The 18,373-nt window shown below is 48.7% G+C and overlaps 5 protein-coding genes across 5 annotated transcripts; 4 read left to right on the top strand and 1 right to left on the bottom strand.

Annotated features, from left to right (window-relative positions):
- Positions 1-359: 359 nt before the first annotated feature.
- Positions 360-6,592, bottom strand: EPUS_05621 (uncharacterized protein; the record flags this gene model as incomplete). The annotated part of the gene is made up of 6 exons (XM_007807642.1): positions 360-630; positions 687-2,439; positions 5,411-5,500; positions 5,560-5,934; positions 5,984-6,322; positions 6,376-6,592. The coding sequence occupies 6 exons, from the start codon at positions 6,590-6,592 to the stop codon at positions 360-362; spliced, it is 3,045 nt and encodes a 1,014-aa protein (XP_007805833.1).
- Positions 6,593-8,874: 2,282 nt separating this feature from the next.
- EPUS_05620 (uncharacterized protein) lies at positions 8,875-10,571 on the top strand (the record flags this gene model as incomplete). Its single annotated transcript, XM_007807641.1, has 3 exons — positions 8,875-9,945; positions 9,990-10,390; positions 10,436-10,571. The coding sequence occupies 3 exons, from the start codon at positions 8,875-8,877 to the stop codon at positions 10,569-10,571; spliced, it is 1,608 nt and encodes a 535-aa protein (XP_007805832.1).
- A 315-nt stretch (positions 10,572-10,886) lies between these two features.
- EPUS_05619 (uncharacterized protein) lies at positions 10,887-11,846 on the top strand (the record flags this gene model as incomplete). The annotated part of the gene is made up of 2 exons (XM_007807640.1): positions 10,887-11,260; positions 11,306-11,846. 2 exons carry the CDS (start codon positions 10,887-10,889, stop codon positions 11,844-11,846), a joined length of 915 nt encoding a protein of 304 aa, XP_007805831.1.
- Positions 11,847-13,515: 1,669 nt separating this feature from the next.
- On the top strand, positions 13,516-15,618 carry EPUS_05618 (uncharacterized protein; the record flags this gene model as incomplete). Its single annotated transcript, XM_007807639.1, has 2 exons — positions 13,516-13,638; positions 13,687-15,618. 2 exons carry the CDS (start codon positions 13,516-13,518, stop codon positions 15,616-15,618), a joined length of 2,055 nt encoding a protein of 684 aa, XP_007805830.1.
- A 1,320-nt stretch (positions 15,619-16,938) lies between these two features.
- On the top strand, positions 16,939-18,054 carry EPUS_05617 (uncharacterized protein; the record flags this gene model as incomplete). The annotated part of the gene is made up of 1 exon (XM_007807638.1): positions 16,939-18,054. One exon carries the CDS (start codon positions 16,939-16,941, stop codon positions 18,052-18,054), a length of 1,116 nt encoding a protein of 371 aa, XP_007805829.1.
- Between the last annotated feature and the right edge of the window lie 319 nt (positions 18,055-18,373).

The following is an 18,373-nucleotide window of genomic DNA, read 5'->3' as shown; positions in this document are numbered from 1 at the left end:
AACTGCAACTGCAACTGCAGTGGAGCAAGTTGCCGCATCACCCCTTCTGCAAGATATTCAGCATTGCCATAGTGGTGGATGCCATCATCCTCGGCTGTGGTTGCTGAACATCGTCTTTCTGGTATTCGGCGAGCTCATTGCCCATAGACACAGATACAGGTTCCTCGCAGAGCAATTGCTCTTTGTTTGCTTTAGAGCAGCCATTGAAGCTTGAACAGCGCTATGTGCCTACCGCGTCCTGTAGAAGAATGATTGGTTCGCCTTCCGCACAATTGCCGAATTAGACTGGGTGGAGACAAAAGTTCCTAATGCTTCGGGTCGAGAAACAATTCAATCCTATGAAGAGAGTGTTCATATTTTTATTCCACTCTCAAAACGCTTGGATCCCTCCGTCTCGCTGCTCTCTTCTTCTTATGGCCTTTCTCAAATGCCACTGCGCTCGCATGATCCCTGCCTACGTTGTCGAGATCTTTGACTTTGTAAATCCGTATAATCCAGTTCTCGCTTGTGTAAGCTTCTTCGAGTATGCTGAGCTGTGGTCCTTCTGCTGGGAGTCGAGCACCCCGAACTCTATCTTGTGCCTGTCCCGCTGGGAAGAGGGAATTGAAATTGTAGTAGGACATTTTGTACCTATCCGGCGTTCCTGTGAGTAAGTGAAACAAGACAAAATAAGGTGGGTAGCTTACATCAGAGATTCTTTCATCGTAGGGGTTGCGCCGTCATCTACCCTATACTCTCCTCTTTCGGTGAAGAAGTTTCGCTCCTTCACCTCATCGGGCCAGATGCCTTCCGCAATTCTTATCATCCACAAGAATTTGTTGATGTCATCACCGTTGTAACCAAGCAGACCGCCGAAAACCACAAGGACATAGTCGACATCATGCTGACGCAAGATGGGATATGATACTTCCTCCCGTGACGACATGGCCTTCCCGACCGTTGCAATGTGAGTATTATTCCAAGTGTTGTTGTCAACAAGAGTGGGCCTATCAGCCATGCCACCAATCTGGTAACCATAATCCCACCACGACATGATTTTGGCATCTTGAGGCGTATTTTGGCGAAGCCAATAATATGCTTCTCGGTAGTCGTCGATGATATACTGTGAGCCGTCAGGCATCCGGGAGGACAGGACCACGGACGGAGACGAGTATGCATTTGAAGTGACCCAGGTGCAGTGCAGCACAAAAAGCAATAGATATGCGGTGGTCGTTGCTGTGATGATGGACTTGGAAACAGAGGAGTAGATTCCCACAAGAGGATTACGCATCGAGCGTAGAGATGCCATCGTCGAAGCCGACTTGGATGCGCCCTTGCTGCTGGCATCCGCTGATCCATTTTGATTCGGTGCAGCAGGCGTATCGGCCGCCATATAGGTGTCAAGGATATGAGACAAGGCAAGAGCCGAAGCTACGCAAACGATCGGCGTCAAGGTCAACATCAATCGAACCATGACGCCAGCAAAGTAGCTCGACATCACGGCGTAGATCACCACAAACACGTGCTCATCCTTCAAATTGCGGAAGCACATATAGACGCCAGCAGGGAAGAGCCAGATTAGTAGATTCAGGTCGAAAAAGAAAGCTGGCCAGGCCGTGGGTTGATGTTCCGAAACCGACGCGATGATGGGAATATGAATCTTGGCATATCCGGTATCGAAAAGCGAATAAAAACGTCCACTCCAAGGCGCAATGATGCCAGTAATACTTAACAGAACCAAGCCCAGGCAAGCTACTACAAAGAGAGCAAGGACGGCGCCAAAAAGCAGGGTCTGGAACTGTTTGCCGGGCACTCTACTCCGAAGGAATTCCGCAAATGCAACAAGCTGTACCAATCCGAAAGTCCCAAGAGCAGACATATGATCGCTGCTTCTGATGGGTAGAAAACCCACAAACGGTACCTGCATGCTAGCTAGTGTTCCCAGCGCGAACCAGGTTGTGTAGCTGATATAGAGTCTTGAGCTGAAGCGACCCATGCAGATGAGCGTGAAGACATGAAGCGGAATGAGATTGGTTATAAAGACATATCCTCCCCAAGCGGACACCATGTAGCCATAGAAGAGGGCCGCAAGTGCGCCCCACAGGATGGATCCGTTTCTGACTGCTTTTATCCAGAGAAAAAAGGTGAAAACGAGCAGGAAAATGGCAATGGCTTCGTTGTCATAGCTGCCAGCAACTGACCGAGAGATGTATCCCGGAGCGATGCCCATGAAAGCTGCTGCCAGCAGGCCGGCTGATGGAGAAGCTGACATTTCGGATGTAAGCAGGTACATTGCGAGGGCTGTCAATCCCGAAAATGCAGGTGCGAGTAGCACACAGATGTTCCTTATATCGACAGGAAGAGAGAGGAGTCGAAGAACATGATAGATAACGCCGCTGGTAACCATGAGACCTGGATATAAGGTGCCCCCTGTAACTCGGCCGAGAGGATGCCACGTTCCTAGCACAAGCATTAGCATTTTTGAGCCTCTTGATGGATAAGAAAACGGCTGTACTATCGTCGAACCAATCCCAGAAGCTGTAAAAGCCATGCTTTACCAGGTATTTCGTGGCACGAAAATTGAACCAGGGATCAACTGTCGCGATTGTCAGCCTTGATGTAGTATGGTCATTGCTGGCAGTGTTCCAGGACTGACATTCGTGAATGACACTCTCAAATCCTGTAGAGAATGTTAATGCGGTGATTTGCATCATAGGTGGTATACTCACGAATAACAGCGAACAATCGAGCTGAGACTGCCGCAGCAGCAATAGTGAGAAGGATGATGATCCTCAGCAGTCCCCGTACGCTTTTGCTTGAGTTACCCTGCAAAAAATGATTGGAAGCGGCCATCATGGCCAGACAAAGGAGGCAATGGGAAAGGGACCAAGTATCTCAACAGTTGTGCATGAAAGCATACGAAAAGCATCCAGGTCCAAATATGAAGGTGTCGGCAAAGCGCAGACTTGGCAAAGATCGAGCTCCAACCTCAGCATGAAGAGATGAGGCTGGATTGCACTTTGCGGCCATGGCGCTGCTTCAACAATTGCTTCGATACGCAAATCATGAGCAGCAATTGTAGGAATTTGCAGTGACTAAGAAGCCTTCTATGCTGTCGTGACTCTCGGATAACTTGGTGTTAACTGGTGGTGATGTCCAAACCACTGATTATGTTCTATCCTCCACTATAAACTCTATACTTTTGTACCCGCCGTGCAAACCTATCTGAGCTGTATCACTGAGCTCTCTTCTCATGGCACTATTATCCTCATCTTCGGGCTTACCTTCTCTCTCACGCAGTCGAATCGCTAAGATCAACAACAGCTTGTGCCCCTAGGCATCGTATAGCATCTACTACTAAGTAGCTGAGGAAGCGGCGGGCTCCTGACAGAAATGGGCCTGGTCTTAAGAGATCACGGAGGGAAGTGAAGTGCTCTGGTCTCACCCAAATTCTTCTACTTAACAAAGGCCTTGTGGATCCTGGACCGACGACTCCAAGAACAACCTCGGCCGATCATCTTCGGCGGGTTGCCCCTTAGCCTGTAGGGACACCCATTCTCACGAGTTTCCGGTGCTGTCAAAGGGGTCAGATTCCCTCTCTAGTACCTGCATCAAATCAAACATGATGCGCCAAGACCCATTGACGACGTTACAACTGACATCATGGCCGAGGGTCACTGACTAATTCACAAGATCGATCATGAGAGAGAAGAGCCGTTACCACTATCATTGCTTTGTCCAGACCGGGGAACATGTATCTTATGCAGCTGTAGACACGATTCTCTTCCCTGGCAACTCGGAGTGAATTGTCCCAGAAGTGGACGAGGAAACACTGAACGAATAGACCCAGTCTCCACTCTTTCAGCATGACAGATTCTGTGGGGATACCTAAACCCTCCGGAATTGGCCCTGGCGCAACCACGGCTTGAATGTGTAACAAATTAGCGATGGCTATTTTAATGGTATAATTATTGTGAAATAGAAGCAGGTCGCCTTGGAGGCTCAAAGACGTAGGAACAACAGAGTTGCAGCAGCAATGCCTATTGCTTCAATTTAGACACAGGTAAGATGTCGTTCCTTCAAGAGCTTCACAGAACATAAGCCACCAATTAGAGGTACTGATCTGGGTAGAACTTGAAGTTAACGGCTTCTTCCATTAGATCTTTGGTCTTGTGGTTAGGGCCATTCGTTTACGATAGGAAGGAATTCCGGTGTGCGAAAGCGTACAGGGACACGCGCAGATATTTATTGCAATGATAGATAGAGTAAGCCCGGGTTGAGGAACCGTAGTATACACATAGTATTTAGATGATCGAACATATGTACAAGGGACGTGAAGGGAATCTATGGCATTGGAAGGCCTGAGACAGAACGACGACGTCGCCAAGTCGTAGTGGTCACTTCCGAGGAGGTGTAAGGTAGGTTGCTCGTCATCTCTTCACTCTTCACGTGTTCTCTGCAGACTTCAGTGTCAAATATGCTTCAAGGTCGAAGTTCTTGTCCTCCGGATCTGTAATGACTGTATGCCGCGATGAGTACTGATCTGGGTAAGTGGCGAGGAATAGGACTAACCTCCTCCACTTCCGGTTCTTGCTTCTGGCGGTAAGTTCTTTTTCTTCCATTCGAGCTTCGCTTTTTCGATCAAGGATTCTCTGTGTTTGTATTCATTTTCGACATGGGAGGCTTTGTTGTTGGCGTAGATTGTTCTCTGATGCGAAAAGCCGTAGAATATGCCAAAAAGCAGAGCAGAGTATCGAAGTACCTTATGTAAAGTCAGCTGGGCTTCGACAAGGCATAGAATGGTCTTGATTGAGCAATCCGCAGAAAGGAATATTGCGCTCACGTTCACTCCCTGCGAAGTCGACATCGTAGGGACACCTGGTCCCACACGAAGACGCTCTCCGATAATTCAATATAGATTATGCGCCTTCTTGTTGTTGACGTCAACGTATGTAAATTTCTAGCAGTGTTTCGCTTTCGTGGTGTTTGGAAAGCTATCGCAGCTCTAGCTTCCGGGGCTTGAATTGAGGTTGGATTTTTGCCGTACTTTATTTAGGTCAATGCTTGGCGCCACCAGCAGAGTACTATACTTATTACTAACCAAAAATTTCATCCCACACATTCTTACATTCTGATCACTGCACGACATACAATTACTTCTTTACTATAGAAATTGCATATTTATTCAGTCTTAGTGTGTGCATTATCAACTATGTACTCAATCATCATAAATCTATTAAGAATATATCTATTTCTTAAGAATCTCACAATTCATTTTTTACGAATCAGTGCCCCTCCAATGGGTGATGTCCCCTCATTTACTCTGCATCAGACTCTGTACGGTTGCCGCTTGCTCAACCTTCCATTTGCGTTCATTGACCTAGCACTGCGCGTCGAGATGTGCTATTTGGATCAAAGTATGGGCGCTCACCAAGTCCAACTGCTCGATTACCGAATCGGTCTCCCTCTCCTTCGTAGTCAAACGTGGCCGAATGAAAAACGCTGCGGTTGTCCCAGATTGCTACGGAATTGCAAGTTAGCCTTCGCTCTTTTCGTTACCTGATTTGGGAGGTAGCTTACCAACGTCGTTTTCGTTCTTCCACTTGAATCGCACCTGCAAGTCATGGTTCTTGTACACCAACTCAAGGAACCAATCGAGGATATTCTTGCTCTCCTGCTCAGTGAGACCATTGATATGCCTCACGTGACCACCGACGGGAAAGATACTCTTCCATCCTGTGACAGGGTTGGTCCGAACCACTGGATGGATTGCCTTAAGCTCGCTTCCAACATTCTCAGGAGCTCCTCTTGGCTTATCGTACAGCGAGAAGCCGCCCCTTCCAGCCACTTCGTTGAAGGCTGGTTGCGCGAAAGTTGCGCTCAGTGTCTCCAAGAAGCGCTGATATGGCTCGCTGATTCGGTCATAGATCTCATAACCCGACGCCCATAGGGTATCTACTGACTTTAGCATTGTCTTAGCAAAATCGGATCACATTCGACGTACCTCCACCCGTTCTAGGTAGCTGTGTCAAGCGGAGCGAAGTGTAGTCAGCCGGAACAGGCTCAAAAGCGATGTCGCTGTGCCAAAGAGCGCTGCTCTGGATCTTCTTGCTCTGGTCATAATCAGTCTTTTTATACAGCTTGTCATGCTGCACTGAGCTAATCGTGCTAATCTCTGGATCGCTACCCCCAAGCTCCCGCTCTGAATTCAAGATCGGGTGTATATGGAGCTTCGATGTTGAAGGCTTGCCAGTGAGCTCGCCAAGTCGTTGAATAAGCTGCTTCTGGACATCGTTCGTCAGGTTGTTCTGTGCTCTGAAGAAAACGACCCCGCGCTCAGAGACTTGAGGTTCAGTGAGTTGGCTTTTACTTTGAGGTAGGCCCGGATGGGCTTACTTTTGATGGCCAGATCTCGCAAACTCTCGTCAGCATTTGGTGCATTGATCCATTCGACAATATTGGCGTCGGGATACTCGGTACCAATCACAGGAGTGATATCGACTGTTTGGTATTGGTCCAAAGACCCAGAATATTTTATTGGCTCTCTGGTCTGGGCTAGTTTCTTCACTTCAATCCCGTCAGTATATTCAACAGGAATAGCTGATGGTGCCATGTCGCAAGTTCTATTTCTGAAATGGTTGAGACGGTATGTCTGCTTCCTGAAGACGATATGCCTGAAAGCTCCATGAGCCGGTCTCATCAGTCGCTTTATAAAGCATTACGATTCATTACTCTTCGCGTCGGCGAAGCGGCATGGCATCCTGGAAGCACGAGCACGGGATCATCGCGGGTGAGTGATCCGCCATCTGAGGGGCGTATGGTGCTCACATACAGTGGTTCTGATATTTCGCAGTCCGCTAAGATCCATCTCCAGCCCCACTCTTCAACACTCGTGCTAGTATCGGCACACCATAGTGCCCCCGATGGCATCATGCCACATTTCTACTGCGTGATCAGAGGGTGTGTAACCAATCACGGAAAAAGGGCTGATAAGCTGCTTGTTGCAGGCAGTCCTTGCCACGTGGACCCAGCCTTTCCAGCTTCATGCCTTGCCATGTACTCACACCCGCGTTAGTAACTACCAACGGCAGAAGATTTTCTGTTGTATCTATGGGGTACGTGTGAAGATTGATGCTTCCACAGCAGCCTCTTCCTTGATTCTCGCCAGCAAGTCCAGGTACAACGTTCAGAGGAGCAAACATGTCCGTGGACATCAGTCTCACGCAAGGAACTATCGTGCCGAGGACGAAGAGCCATGTACATGGTCGAACGTAATTAGGATGGCGTACAGAGTTGATCTCTGCCGGTTGTCGGAGTGTGTTGAAGTGTCACAAGTTCATGACTAGCGAGGCCACAAATCCCCCTCGCTACAGAATAGACAAGTCGCTCTAACGAAGAACATCGAGCTACTCTTCTAACCAGATACTGCAGTCTTTATCTCGATATCACGCAATATAAGCCACTTCTTTGCTTACTCCTAGCTTGATGACTATGATATCTGCCAAGTGAATTGTTGGCTCGCATCTTGACCAGAATTGATCCTTGTTTGACCTAGGGTATGTTACAACAGGTGTCCAAGTGCTGTTTTAAGTCATTTGGTATCTATCAATTGGTACATTCCTATTTTACTACACCTTTTGGGATGAAAATTTAAGGTCCAGGTTACCGGCGCTAACTTAGACTGGCAGCGCTAGTAGCTGGCACTGACCAATTAAAAAAATGTCAAATTCTATGACAGCGTGGTGGTGGATGACAAGTGACGAGCTTCGGGAACAACCACGTAGCATCATCACCATGTCAACTTGTTCCTCTGAGGAGCAGACACGTCCCAAGCGGTCCAACCATGAACGTACTGCTTGGCGTAGGGGCCCATTGGATCCCAGGATACGCTGACTTGTGCCCGGGAACTCAAAGCCTGTTCTCAGGAGCGAATTGGATCCTTGGAACCTCTAAAGGGCACCCAATGTTCCCTGTCTGATTCCCGTTATAGCCTGTGGTATGGATCCGCGGAACCTTTAGTGTACCTGTTGACCAATTCACTTGTCCTTATCTTGTGGGCGAGGCCCGGTTCGGATCTTGAAGCGTCCATAATGTGTATAAGCCGGTAATGTACATTATCTACCTGCTCAGCTGACCCCCCTTGCGAAATGAAGTTTGATTGGTGAAGACCTCTGTAGCTCCTATTTCATCTGATTTTAGCATACTGTCAATCATTTAAAGCTGTTTTGAGCCAAAATGAAGCTGTACGAGCTGCCTAAATCGGAAATGCTCTAGCTGATAATGTTCAAGTTAGTAGTCACTTCGTCGTCCTTCCTCGCGACTTTTAATAATAGCTGTCCTAGGTAGCTGGTGTATGCATATTCGTTTAAACCGTGAGAGCGCCTGTTGGCCAGCTTTGCTGCGTTTATTCTTCCAGCGTTTGATTGGTCACTTTCTACCGCAATTTCGCAACTAATTTCGCTTTGCCATACAGCTTGTACGCATATTTACAACTTGCTTTCTACGCATTCTACAGAGCAAATTAAACAATGTATTTCTATCTTAGCATCACACTCGTCTCGTGCCAGTTTAAAAACGTTGCAACTGCGGTATTACAAACCATTATGCCCCGTGAAGAATGACGTGCTAAGACCCCCAAATTGTGTGCAAGCACAACTTTCGGGCATGTCGCACATGGAATGTGCGCTGCTGTGATTATAGCGGCCGCCCAATATTGCAATGCTGCTGATCCAGACCTAATGGATCGATTGGTAAGTCGTCCTTGACCTATGCTCTAGCTGTAGAGGCGTGCGCGCGTCTTCCAGCTGTGCTCGATTGCCAGCGTCCAATTTTACTTCCGTACAGAATTCTTTTTTCTAGAAAGGAACTTGGATCCAAACCATCCCCTTGATTGCAATGTCCGACGTGGAGAGTGAGCCCTTGCTCCGTCCCGACACTTTTGGACATATCGAACCTTATGTAACCGCTGAGCAGTTGCAGCATGCGAAGATTGAGCGAGCTATTGACAACGATGTTCTCCCAGACACATCTCTTGTCGGCAGAAATATTGGTTGGGGAAGCGCTTACATCTTGGTCATCTCACGTGTCGTCGGAAGCGGGATCTTTGCGATGCCTGGAACGATCGTTCAGAATGTTGGAAGCCCTGGACTCGCTTTGAGCATTTGGATCATTGGAGCATTTGTGGCGTGGGCAGGCCTCGCTATCGATATGGAGTATGGATGCATGCTGCCACGCTCGGGAGGAGTCAAGGTGTATCTCGAATACACCTACCGTCAGCCTCGCTTTCTGACATCTACGCTGGTTGCTCTACAGGCCGTGCTTCTCGGTTTTACAGCCAGCAATTGCATCGTCTTTGCCAAGTACACCTTGTTTGCAATTCGAGTCCAGCCAACTGACCTGATGACGAAGCTTCTTGCCGTAGGACTGCTCACTGCAATTACACTCGTCCACGGCTGCTTCTATCGCACTGGAATATTGATTCAAAATGTACTTGGTTGGATCAAGGTTGTCTTGATAGTACTTATGATCATGACCGGATTTTTTGTAGTACTCTTCCGGGCGCAGACGCTCAATAACGCGTTCAGCTCAGCCAACATTACGTTTTGGGATGACCTATGGAAGGACTCCAACTGGGCCTGGAACAATCTGTCTACGGCGTTCTTCAAAGTTTTCTACTCCTATGCTGGATTGAGCAACATCAACAACGTTTTGAACGAAGTCAAGGACCCAATCCGAACGTTAAAGTCTGTCGGGCCTGCAGCACTTTTGACGGCTTGCATCATGTACCTGCTCGTCAATGTTGCCTATCTGGCAGTTGTTCCCCTCGAGGAGGTGAAGCAGAGTCGCGAGTTGATTGCGGCTCTCTTCTTCGAGCGCGTGTTTGGAGCGGGATTTGGCAATGTTTTTCTGCCATTGGCTATCGCGCTCAGCGCGGCTGGGAATGTTATGGTTGTGACATTCGCTTTGGTAAGCTTTAATTGCACTTATCAGACAATGCTGATTGTGAATAGGCCCGACTTAACCAGGAAGTTGCACGACAAGGCTTTTTGCCATGTTCGAAGCTGCTGGCGTCCTCCCGACCATTCGATGCACCGATGGGCGGCTTGATAGTGCACTACGTGCCTTCGCTTTTGGTCATCATTCTTCCTCCCTCGGGGACAGTCTATGCTTTCATTGCGGACGTCGAAGGCTACGCAGGTCAATACTTTGCAGTTGCGGTCGCTGCCGGTCTTCTCATTCTCCGTATCAGGAAACCGGAGTTGAACAGACCTTTCCGAGCATGGCTACCAGCAGTTTGGCTCCGAGTTGCGCTTTGCTTGGCCTTGATACTGGCACCCTTGTTTCCCCCCCCAAAAGGCACGTCTGATGTCAGTTTCTTCTACGCCGCCTATGCATTGGTTGGTATTGCGATGTAAGTTGGCATCCTGTGGATATCATGCACTGCTAATCATGACAGTATCGCTTTTGGCGTGATCTACTGGTTCATCTGGACCATCGCTTTGCCTCGATGTAGAGGCTATAGACTCGAGAATGAGCCTGACATCCTCGGTGACGGCACAACCATCACGAAGCTTGTTCGCAAAGATTGTTAATCATCACGACTGCTTCATAAGCACAACTCCACTGAATGGCAGCATAGGTGATAGAACATGCGTGGCCTTCCAGGTATGTTGCGCACGCCATTCATCATGGGACTTCCTATTGGCTTTGCTGCTGAGCTCTAATCTTCATCCGACTCTCCGTCCGACTCTTCGTCCGACTTCACGTCCTGCTACCCCGCATAACTCCGTGCATGGCGCGTCTATACTCACAGATGGCGTGCGAGCTGACATATCAACGATACTTCTGGGAAGCCAATATAATGAGTGTTGATTGCTGGTCGAAGACATGCAAACCAACACTTTACAATGGCGTCGGCGGCAATTCATCAACCCCAAGGTCATTCCACCTCATTTGAGCCATTCCCTGCGAAGGTGCAGGCGACCTTCATCACTCAGTCTATCAAGCCACATCATATCAACACTTCGTTGAACTACTACAAGGATCCTGGTGATGGCAGTGAACCTGCTCCAACATATGTGGGAAAGCCTGAGACATATGAGCGTCCTGTTGAGCCTCTCGATGTGACCGTTCACGATATCAGAGGAGAGGAAAAGAAGTACACTCTTGACTCCACTGGCTTCCAGATCCATGGCCACAAGAGCGCCGAGAAAGACTTCATCGACGACGCTCAAATAAAAGCTGTCTACTATCCTGAGACCGAGCAGCTTCTGAAAGACGTGTACGTTGATCGGCTTCCCGTAAGGAAGCATGCTGACCTTGACAGGACTGGCGCATCTCGTGTTTTCATCTTTGACCACACCGTCCGCCGAACACCAAAGGATCCACAGTCGCCTGCGACCCCGCTTCGTGGTCCAGTCAATCGTGTCCACATCGATCAATCATACAGTGCAGCGAAGTCTCGAGTCCCCCATCATCTTCCAGATGACGCAGAGAAACTTCTGTCTACTCGGTACCAGATTATCAATGTCTGGCGCCCGATCAAGAAGATTCTGAAGGACCCGCTTGCTGTCGCTGATGCCAATTCGGTCCCTGACTCGGATCTTGTTGGCATTGCTTTGATCTACCCTGATCGACGAGGTGAAACATACACTGTGAAACCGAACAAAGAGCATAAATGGTTCTACCTGTATGGACAAACTCCAGAGGAGGTAATGTTAATCAAATGCTTCGATTCCAAGCTGGACGGTCGTGCTAGGCGTGTGCCACATACAGCATTCGTGAACTCGGCTACTATTGATGAAGAGGCGAGAGAAAGCATTGAAGTGCGTGCACTGGTCTTTCATGAAGATCAGCCGACAGAGTAGGGTTGATTGAAATACAGTGTTTCAATACGTTCTTCACTAGCAGCAATTTTAAATCAGGCGCACTGCATATCTTTGGCTCCAACCCTGTAAGGATTGTGAACCGATTTTATGTCTCTGTAGAGGATTCCAAGTGTCCATCATGCCGCATTATTCGCAGATACGCTGGCAAGGCTGTGTCATGCAAAGAAGAGTCGGTTATCATGGCATCAGTTCTAAGACTTAGCGTGTACCTATATTTACTGCTCTTACTCAGTGTCGGACCTCAGCCGCTTCTGCTCCACATCACCTCGGCTGACACCATTATCGGTTCCTGGGCAACGTGTCTTCCTAAACAGACATTTACACGATGGCTCAATCTGCGTTGCTTGTAACGCTGCTTGTAACGCTGCAAAGCCACTCAAACAACCACCTAAAAATGAGTATCTCGCCGCTCCTCAAGCCCGTAGACCCCTGCCTTGGTCGGTTCAAGGTCAAGCAAGGCCACGTCTGAGTTGAGAAAGAGATATGGCTCCATCTTTATGAGAGGGCCGAAGGGACCTTTCAATTTCTTGATCGGTTGGGTGCCTCTTTGGTCTCTTATCAAGCTGACCAAGGTGTGGGTATTCCAAGTCTGAAAAGCGTTTCCGCTGTCTCAAGAGCTGACAGCCGATTCGTGTGTCGCGATAGATCTCGTGCAAAGAACTACATGGTGGGGAGTTAGGAACCCCCAAACCCGCGGCTAGGCATCGGCGGTAACGGTCTCATCTACTACTACGGTAGGAGGCATAATGTTTGTCAATACAGTGCTAGTAGTGACTAGTTCTGATACGAGTCCACAGATTGCTAATTGGTCGTTGAAAAGCTTATAAGATCAAGCAGCCATAGAAACAAGTCCACCAGCTCTGATTAAGCCATCTTTGATTAGTGCTACCTAGCCTCGCTCGTTTGATAATAGTTTTGGTCCAAAGATACTAGTGCGGAGGTGACAAACATTATGCCTCCTACCATAGTACTGTATGTTAACGCGCGATGCGGGTACTTTTGGATTCAAGGGTCAATGGCACCCAGCAACTGCATTTAGCTAGATTCTAGCTATCTACGGAGTCGTGCATCAAAAGTCTTCAAATATACACTAATTGGGATCAACTACAGCTAGCTGTTCTTGTATCAGTGTCATTCTAGTCTCTGTGGGCGATGTCAGGGTGGCCAAAGGGGCCATATGCTGACAACTTAGCTAGACTGGACGTATGAATCACGCCGCATAGCCTAAAAGAAGGCCCGATGGGCTCTATAGATCTCCAGAATAGGGGGTCACTGTTGGGTGGCCTTTCAGGGGCGGCTCTCTATAATGCACGATGTACGTATTGAAATACCAACTAGAGCATCTAGTGGCGTACATTGAAGACTTTTGATGCACGACTCCCGGACTTAGTAGTTGGATTAGATGGCTCTCTACCCCCTCTTTATACAAGGGCAAGACAGTCAATTCAGTCATTTCAATCAGTACTACTACGTACGTAGTACATAGTACGTACTGGATGGCATCACCCTATGAAGCAGGGTGAGCTCAGGGCAGATTTTACTGATCTTGGCGTTACTCGTTCATGTACATAAAGGTACATGTTCGCCGGTCGGCACCATCAAAGATCATATTTTCATGATTTAAATCCAATCGATACAGCGATCCGAGATGGCATCGCGTCAAGATGAGCTTCAAGCGAAGAAAGCCAGGCTCGCTGAGCTCAAGCGTCAGCGCGAGCTTCGAAGTCAAGACCCTAGCACACGGAGACAAAGCAATGGCACAACATCTGAGGTGTGGATCTATCTGGGACGAGAAAGATATTGTGCTAACAGGGACTAGGAATTCATAGTATCGTCATCAAAGTTGGGAGAACGTCGTGCTCAGGTCGAGGAACTGGTCTCGAACCTCATCGGTTCTCACAAAGAGACAGCGGAAGTGAATCGAAATCGGAGAACAGCCCAAGACCCTATAGCCTATACTCCTTTCCAGGGCCCTGCTGAGAGTGTGAAGGTGGAATCAATTCATGTACAGAGGCAGTCTGTCTCAACACAGACATTCTCGACTGGCCCAACATCTACCGTCTTTGAAGTTGCTCCCGACCCAATACCACGAAAAGAATACATTACATATGACAAAGGAGTACAGTTCCCAAACCCGGATGAACCTCATGAACAGAAGGAACTTGATGATGAGGCCGAGAGTCTTGCTAGGAAGCGCCAGAGTCAAGATGACCAAAAGCGAGAGGAAGAGCTCCGCGAACGCTTGCGTAGAGAACTCGAAAGGGAATCGAGCGTGACGATGCAGAAAGTACCTGACAAAGACTCTATAGCCCAGCAAAGACCTCCGCTTCGGAAGCTGACATCGGATCAACTGCATGCCATGACATCTACTGACGACTTCTTATCCTTCGTTGAACGTTCATCGAAAGTGATAGAGCGTGCACTTGACGACAACTACGACCTTCTTGCCGACTACAGTGTTTCGAACGGTCCGGAAGACGGAATCTCTGACGAGGAGAACCTTTCTTTTACAAGATCGTCAAGAAAGTCGCACACTCTTAGGCAGACTCAACAGTTTGTGGATTCAAAGCAGAGCCGCCGTCGGCAGATATCAGACCTGCAATTCTCACCTCATTTTCCAGAACTCCTTCTCTCTTCTCATACCAAAGATCCGACTGCTATCAATGACCCTTTTGGTCTTCTTATGCTCTGGAATGTGCATGCTCCTTCGCGCCCTGAATATACCCTTTACAGCCAAGGCGCTGACATACTCTCAGCACGCTTCTCACCCTTTCATCCTAACCTCATCATCGGTGGTTGCTACACAGGTCAGGTTTGTCTTTGGGATACCCGTGCCATTTCGCACTCTAGAGGTGCTCCAGTTTTGAAGACACCGCAGTCGGGATCCCACCTTGGTCACAACCACCCGATCTACAGCATCAGCATCATTGGCACACCAAATGCTCATAATATCATTACTGCCTCTACTGACGGTGTTGTCTGCTCATGGAGCGTCGATATGCTTACCCAGCCTCAGGAGTTCCTGGAGCTGACGACTCCGCCTCCAGCGAGGACTGAGGATCTTGCCCCAACGTGTATGGCATTCCCTCCTTCGGACCCATCCTTTTTCCTTGTTGGGACAGAGGAAGGAACTATTCACCCTTGTCATCGATATGATCGAGCAGGGGCAAAGGCAGGTGTGGATACAAAGTTAGCCTACAAAGGGCATACAGCGCCTGTGATGAGTAGTCAATTTCATCCGGCAAAGGGGCCAGTGGACTTGTCCGACATGCTACTTACGGCTAGCGTCGATTGGAGCGTGAAGTTGTGGCGTATCATGCCTGCCACGAGCTCTTCAAGCGTGACGACAGCGGTCGGGTCTACGTCACTTGCAAGCGGCGGACCGCTGCCAATTACGCCTGTGCTGGACATTAGCAGGGAGGATCTGGTGTATGACGCGAAGTGGGCACCGCAGAAACCCTCGGTTTTCGCATGTGTCACTGGTGCTGGAGAATTGGAGGTTTTCGACCTCAATATTGACCTTGAAGTGCCGGTTGCGAAAGCGGCCCCTTTCCGGAGAAAAGGCGGAGCTTTGATGCATGGTCTTAACAAGTGTGCGTGGGAGGAGAAGCGGGGCGGTTTGATCGCAACTGGTGGGCTGGCTGGTGTAGTGACTCTCTTCGAGGTGGGAAACGCGCTTAGTGGTGAAGCAAGACTTGATGAATGGACGGCTATGAAAAAGGCCATCACAAAAGCTGAAACCAGACGATGATGGTAGCCTGGAGCGTATAGGTGACGGAGTTCTCTTGATTCTTCAGACCATTGGGCATGGCGTGGCATTTGTTTGCGAACTGCAGAGATACCCTTTCCTATCGTAGCGCAGCACTGAACCCTCTGCTTAAGCAGAAATTTTCCATATTCAGGCTCTACGAACAATTCATCTTCATTAATGAAATCTACGACTCTTCTTATTTCTACCTTTTCAGAGCATCATTGAGGAGATTCTCAGGTTTCAGCCTATCCAACGGTGCAGGCGCTGACGATGTTCATGTCCGCTCAAAACCTCAATACGTATAGCGGAAGCCAACTACACCTTATATGACATTGCCGACCTTTTCGGTATTCCATTCGCATGCTAAAGTAGAATCGTCTATGCCGAGACGATCAAGATAATCAGCATATAAGAACCAAAATAACATTTGTGCTTGTGAACCATGGCTATCGGTCCATGACGAGAGAGATCAAACAACGAATTTGACAACTCGCAACAGAAAAGAAAAGCCGAGGTGTGACAGAGAGTCCAGAGACCAAAACACTTCTCAATGTTTATACCCACCGCACGAAAAGGGCAAGAATCTTTATTCTTCTGCAGTCCACTGGAAGAAGGCTTAAGGTGCTGTGCAATGCGAAAGTGTTGCAAATCATGGGGTTCAATAGAAATTGCTGACGCCGCCGCCGCTGCGATGGTCTTGTACCAACTCTGCGAATATCAAATAGATTCGGACAATATCTATACCAGAACGTAGCTATAGAATCTATTGATTCAGAACGGTCATACTTTTCAGGATCTTAGATACTTCTGGTCATATGAAAAATATGGAGTACATCTTCTGAGCCCATTTCTCGAGTCCACGTGAGCTGTTTTCGTTTGACAGAGTGGCGTCAGCAATTCTCGATACAGCGCCAAGGATTCGCAATACTTACATTCGCAAGCTACTGGTACCAGAGGCCAAAAGACCATTCATCGAAGACACTAAACTTAAAGCTTGCTTGCAATATGTTCAATCAACGTGGTCCCTCATTCCATTCTGATAGAGGAGTGATCGTCTGCTAAATGGATGAACCCTATCGTGACGGCATATACGACATGTGACAAGTTCACAATTGGGGATTCGATCATTGAGTTGCGGTAGGCCATGACTTCCTTAGAATACCTCACCTGTCTCTTTCATGTCTGGCGTCTACTTTCTATGCGCGTCTCTTGCATGCTGCTACCGCGTTGCCCCCCCACCCCCCTGGCATCTGTTTACCACTAACTTAGTTACTGGAGAGGTTTCATCAACCTCAGCAAGCTTTTTGGACCCGTCCCAAAATGGTCGACTTAATTTCTGCTCCAGATCCACACCAACTTCTTCCGCCTGTCCTGGCCTGTCTTCCGACTGCCTTCGCTTCTGATCGCCCTCCACCCGCTCTGCTGGACCTCGTATCCCCCATTCTTCGACAGCGATTGCAGCTCATTACCTCGACGTATACTTCATCCTCCGAGAGCTGGCTGCGGCTCCTATGCTGGGATCAAGAGAAGGGAAAAGCACTGAAAGATGTGGTAGAGGGCGGTACATATGAACCGCACCCCTCTTCCGGAGAGATTGAAATTGGGGAGGTTGGGTCCACCAAATACAAGCGCTTGGATCAAGACACACTACGTGCACAGATCGTGCTTCCAGAATGGAACTTGATTGCTGTTTATCTCTGGTGTGCCGGAAGCGAGGGTGGCGGTGGATGGAAGCTGGCCGAACTGCTGCCTTGGGACAGTGACCTGGAGCTGGATCCATCGTGGTCTCATTCCATAGCTGAGGCGAATGACAGCTCCAGGGACCATACGGTGTCGGAAGCCATTCGGGATCCCGACGCCGGAGAACAAACCCCGGTGGGGGAAGACGACGATGACGACTACTGGGCACAATACGACAAGACTCCAGGGCGAACTCCTGCACAGAACAGTTCTCCCACTCCCAACGGTAGTGCCGCCGGTAGGCGAATTAGTCACTCTGATCGTGAATACTATGCACAGTACAGTAAAGTGCAGCCTGTGATGGACAGTCATGACCTGTCTGAAGTGCCCAATCAGATTGGAAGTTCATCAGTACAGGGAGATATCCTTGAGAGTATCATGCGGCGGCAGTCGGGGAAAAAGGAAGGACCAGGGCCGATGCAGCGGGAGACTCAGGGGATGCAGACAGGAGTGGCGGAGAACATGCTTGTCAATCACCCACAGCCATCCCCACCATCGAGCGCAACCTTGAGCGCTGTGGCACGACTAGAAGAAGGAGCCTGCCAACAATCAGCATCGGAGATCGGCATACGGCAGCATATCAGTACCACTATGAAAAGTCTGTACAGGCTGGCGAGTAGTGCTGGAATAGAGCGAGATGAGTTTGATCGGATCATACACAGGGAGTTGGAAACAAACAGCATACTTGACACTTAGCTCTGATGAAGAGATTAGCAAGTAAATCATCAAGCAACACAAGTTCGCAGAGCCAATGCAATATCAACAGGGACTGGTAGCAGTGTTACTATCGTGGCTTACTGCAATGCTGTAAAGGCTTTGGCGCTTGACACGGATGAAATTGAAGCTTGCTGAAGCTTGGACCAGCGATCCGTGAAAGCCTCCCTTGTCCCCTTTCGTAAATAGTAATGTTTAATGTTCAATCTGCGAACGAGTTGCACCTGTCGTTAAGGCATGCCTTCTACCCATTCTCGGTCCTCTGGTCTCGCAGTAGCTCATTCTTGCTCTCATAATTACA

The sequence above is a fragment of the Endocarpon pusillum genome (genome assembly GCF_000464535.1).
Source record: "Endocarpon pusillum Z07020 unplaced genomic scaffold scaffold7183, whole genome shotgun sequence".
In the NCBI taxonomy this organism is placed as follows: domain Eukaryota; kingdom Fungi; phylum Ascomycota; class Eurotiomycetes; order Verrucariales; family Verrucariaceae; genus Endocarpon; species Endocarpon pusillum.
The sequence above is the reverse complement of the archived record's forward strand: the minus strand, read 5'-3'. Positions and strand labels throughout refer to the sequence as shown.